Source organism: Empidonax traillii, unplaced genomic scaffold (genome assembly GCF_003031625.1).
Source record: "Empidonax traillii isolate 1590-97213 ecotype Southwest subspecies unplaced genomic scaffold, ASM303162v1 scaffold518:size600044, whole genome shotgun sequence".
Lineage (NCBI taxonomy): Eukaryota > Metazoa > Chordata > Aves > Passeriformes > Tyrannidae > Empidonax > Empidonax traillii.
Window position 1 is genome coordinate 68392 of NW_020955711.1, and position 4051 is coordinate 72442.

The 4051-nt window shown below is 56.6% G+C and overlaps 1 protein-coding gene across 6 annotated transcripts in view; it reads right to left on the bottom strand.

Annotated features, from left to right (window-relative positions):
• Positions 1-2273: 2273 nt before the first annotated feature.
• MYH10 (myosin heavy chain 10) overlaps positions 2274-4051 on the bottom strand; it is a 104021-nt gene continuing 102243 nt past the window's right edge. For 4 of the 6 annotated variants that reach the window (XM_027896865.1, XM_027896869.1, XM_027896867.1 and 1 more), the window contains one exon: positions 3848-3992. In XM_027896865.1, the coding sequence (XP_027752666.1) occupies positions 3848-3992 (145 nt within the window). Of the gene's footprint in view, positions 3993-4051 lie in introns of all 6 variants that reach the window. The other 2 variants (XM_027896866.1, XM_027896870.1) reach the window with 1 other exon arrangement.

Below are 4051 nucleotides of genomic sequence, written 5' to 3' on the forward strand. Positions count from 1 at the left end.
GTGGACGTTCTGTGCCCCACGAGCTGCCACTCCCAGGGCCGTGTTTGGGGACACACACTGGTCCTGTTCCCCGGGCCCTTTCCTTCCTCTCTGCTCTGATTCGAGCTCTGGCCGTTCCCCCTGTCCCTGCAGCTCTGCCCTCGGGGGAAGGCTCAGACCCCTGGGAAGGCCGTGGGGGAGGGTGGGCGATGGCACTGGGGGCGTTGGCAGCCGGGCAGTGTCTGCAGGGGATGTGCCAGTCCCGGCTGCACCGCCGGGTGTGTTGGAGCCGGCAGGGCTGGAGGAGCAGACCCGGAGCGGATCCGGCAGCCCGGCCTGGCCTGGCCCATCCCCTGGCACAGGTGGGCACACACGGCAGGGCTGGGCTCCTCGGGGCAGGGAGGTGACAGCACAGAGGGGGGACTGTCACCAGCTCCCACAGATGCCCTGGGGGGAGCTGGCAGGGCTGAGCTGTTCTCCTGCTGTGCCCTCATGTGTCCCCTGGACCTGCCCCGCAGGCCCAGCCTTCCCCCCTCGCAGCTGCAGAGCAGCTCCAGGAGAACATTTGGGAGCCCCTGCTGCAGCTGCCCCCAGTGCCCATGGACCCCCCACCCCCTGCTCTGCCCCGTGTAGGACCAGAGTGTCCAGTGTCCCCTGTAGGTTCTGTGACGGCGTTGGGTGGCTGTGGCACCTTGCGGGTCCTTGGAGCGACACATCTGCGGGATTTCTCTGTCCGTGTGCCTCGGGGTCCGTGGGTTTTCAGCCTGAACCAGCGAAGGGAGCCGGGGGTGGAGCTGTGGGTGCCGAACTCCCCGTTCTGGGCTGGTCCAGCACGGTCAGGGGCTCTGCAGCTTCCAGGGGGTTTTAGTTACGAGCTGAGAAAAACCACTGGCCCCGCAGGGGAGGTGGGATGTGCCCCTTGGCCCTGAGGGTTTGTATGGTCCTTCCTTCCTGTGCATCCTCTGCTGCATTTGACTGTTTACATTTGTTTTATTGTACATAGATTTGTAAACATAATACCTTTGCCTGAGGTCTTTGTACATAACTTGGGCTTTGTAGCTTTATTTATTCAGCCTCTCTCTGGCATGTTTCCGTAGGATGTACCGTTCCACCCCGGTGCCACAGCCATGATGTGGTTTCAAAAAAAAAAAAAACAAATGAGAGTAATCTTCCAAAAATAAAGTTCTTTTAATGTGGAATCAGTGGATTTTGCAGAACTGGTGGCTGTGGCTCTATTTTTGTCCCGTGGGGTTTTTTGCCAGGTGCAAGGAAAGGGGGGGGGCGCCAGTGCTGAGGTGCTCCCGTTATCCCGTGGTTTTTCCCTTGGGAATGTTGCTCCGTAGCCCGTTTTGGGCACACGGGAACAGCCCCTGCTGCAGCTGGAGCTGAGCAGTCACCTGTCCCCCACCAGCCTCTGCCGCTGGCACCGAGTTCCCCGGTGGTGCAGCAGAACCCGGTGGGGTCAATATTTAATTTTGGGGAGGAAGCGTTGGAAGCTCCAGCTGCCAAGCCGGGCGTTTCTGTCTCCTTGGAGCAGCTGGAAGATGTTTTTGCTCTGCGGAGGAGGAGCCGCGCTGGGGCCCTTCCCGGGGAGCTCCATCCCCCCTCCCGGCTGCGGTCCCAGCCCTTCCTCCGGGTGCTGCCGCTCCCAGGGATCGGCTCCAGCCCGGGATCAGCTCCATCCCCGGCGCTCCTGGGATGCGGCGCAGCAGCCCCGACCCTTGGGGCAGCTCTCCAGTCCCCGAATGGGGCGGGCAGGGGGGACTGGAGAGCTGCCCCAAGGGTCGGGGCTGCTGCCCAGGCTGGCCCTCCATGCCGGGAGCTCCAGTCGGGCTGCTGGAACTACACGTGCCATGGGAAGGGTGGGAGAAGCAGCCCCCCTAAAGCTCCTTCCAGTCTGCTCATTCCCTCAGGGTGTTTTTAACCCATTCGCCCTCCCCCCGTCCCAGACCCAGCCAAGACTCCCCACCCAGGACCAGCCCCTGCAGCTCTTCTGCCCCCCCTTTCCTCGGCCTCAGCTGCCCCTCCCTCCTGCCCCAGCTCTGCCTTCACCCCAGGCAGGTTCTGCACCCCAGGGACCCCCCCAAAACTGCCCTGGACGGAGTCCAGACCTCGCTAAAGGCAGCAGGAGGGGGGGGGGGGCTGTGCCTGTGCCCTGAGCTCCCTTTGTGCTCCAGTGGCATTTCAAAGGCTCAGCTCTGACCCTGATGCTGTCTGTATTTAGATCAAAACAAAAGGGGAAAAAAAAAAAAAAAAAAAACAACCCAAGCAAATAAAAGAGGAAGAAGGGAAAAGGCAGCTTCCAGTCATATCTCGTTTATTAAGGTCTATGCCAGCCTCGGGAGAGCTCTTCCAGTAAGTAAACAGAGCAGGCGGCCGCATCTAGAATGAATAAATTTATTGTCTTACAAAAATCATTGTCTAGAAATATGGGGTATACAAGAAAACAAGATATTTGCAGTCAGACGCCTGGTGGTCAACAGCCAGTTTGATTAAAAATATCCAAACACACACACAACAAAACCTTCGCGACAGATGTTAAAGCTTTGAACCAAAAAAAAAAAAAAGGGAAATCCATGGGTTTTGAGCATGTGGCAGAGGAAGTTTCCTAGTTAACACTGATTCATTGTCACTAATATCAATAATACCACTTGGACTAGAGAGGTACATGATATGAAGCACAGTCAAAATTAATACATTAAATCATTGTTATATAGGCAAATTATATATGTAACGTTGTCTTAGTACTGTAGTGTCTAAGGCACTTTCTGTAATGTCAGTTTTCAGCTATTTCAACAAAAAGAACGCTAACTACTCACTGTAATACTGCTCAAAATAAAAAAACAACAACAAAACAACAACGAAAAAAAAAAAAGGATTCACATCCACTGGCATGTTAACTCGTAGGCAGGCAGCATCCATCCATCCACCACGGGAGCCCTGGCCCCCACAAGTCCCCCAGGAGTCCTGCAGGGCCTGGGGGGCTGCCAGGGGGTCCCAGAGCCTCCTGCACGTGCAGCCACTCGGCTCCACGGCCTGGGCACGGCCTGGCTCGGCCTCACGTTAATAAATTAGCTGTGCCTGTGTTGTGTGTTTAATTCCCACTGGTGTTCACATTAAAGGAGCCTGGATATCTACAGGGAGGGCTCTGGGCTCTCGGGTCTGTACAGGGGGACGGGGACCCACCTGGGTGTGCCTGGACTGCATGAACACGAACGGATGGAGCAGGTGCTGAGAACACTTCAAATGGTATTGCAGGTTAAAAAAAAATGGACACTACTCACTCATCCCTACACTTCCCTCTAACACTTCCCAAGGCCGTTTCACAGTTCACTCACAGATTGTGTGCGGATCACAACAAGGAGGAGAGGAGAAAAGAAAAGATACGGGTGCGGTTTGGTCTTCACTGATCCAAGAGACTCAGCCCAGCCAGGGGCCGGCGAGCCCGGGAGCCTGGAAGGATGCTGGACACAAGGCATGCATAGCCATGGCAAAGGGGTCTGTCCCGGCCACCCACCCCGCTGGGAATGACGGTTCTGGATTGATTAAAAAAAAGTTTCATCCTTCACATGATGCTTTTAGAAAATGGCTTTACAATGAGTTATCTGGAAAAAGAGATGCACTGAACAGAGACGATCCCGGTTGTTCGCTATATATAAAAAAAGCGGTTGTACCTATATCTGAAGCAGGGTACGGTGTGGTGAGGCTGGAGAGCCTTAAGACATGGTTGACCTATGATAAGGAGCCTTGTAGCACATGCCGACGGGTCGTAAGGCAGGTTTGGGGCCACAAGGCAGTTCTGTGGGCAGGACAGTCCTGTGCTCCTGCTGGCGGGGCTGGAGAGGTCTCTGCATGCAAAGGGGGGGCTCTACTCGGCGGGGGCGGGCGGCGCCTCGTTCACGTCGCTGCCTTTGCTCTCGGCGTCGTCGTCCGACAGCTCCAGGGAGGCCCCTTCGATGTGCAGCTGCCGCCGCCCCGAGCGGCTCGAGGAGAAGGTGATGGGCCCCCCCCTCCTGCAAAGCAGACACGGACTGGGATTGCTGGGGGGCCCTGCCTGAGTCATCCCAGAGAG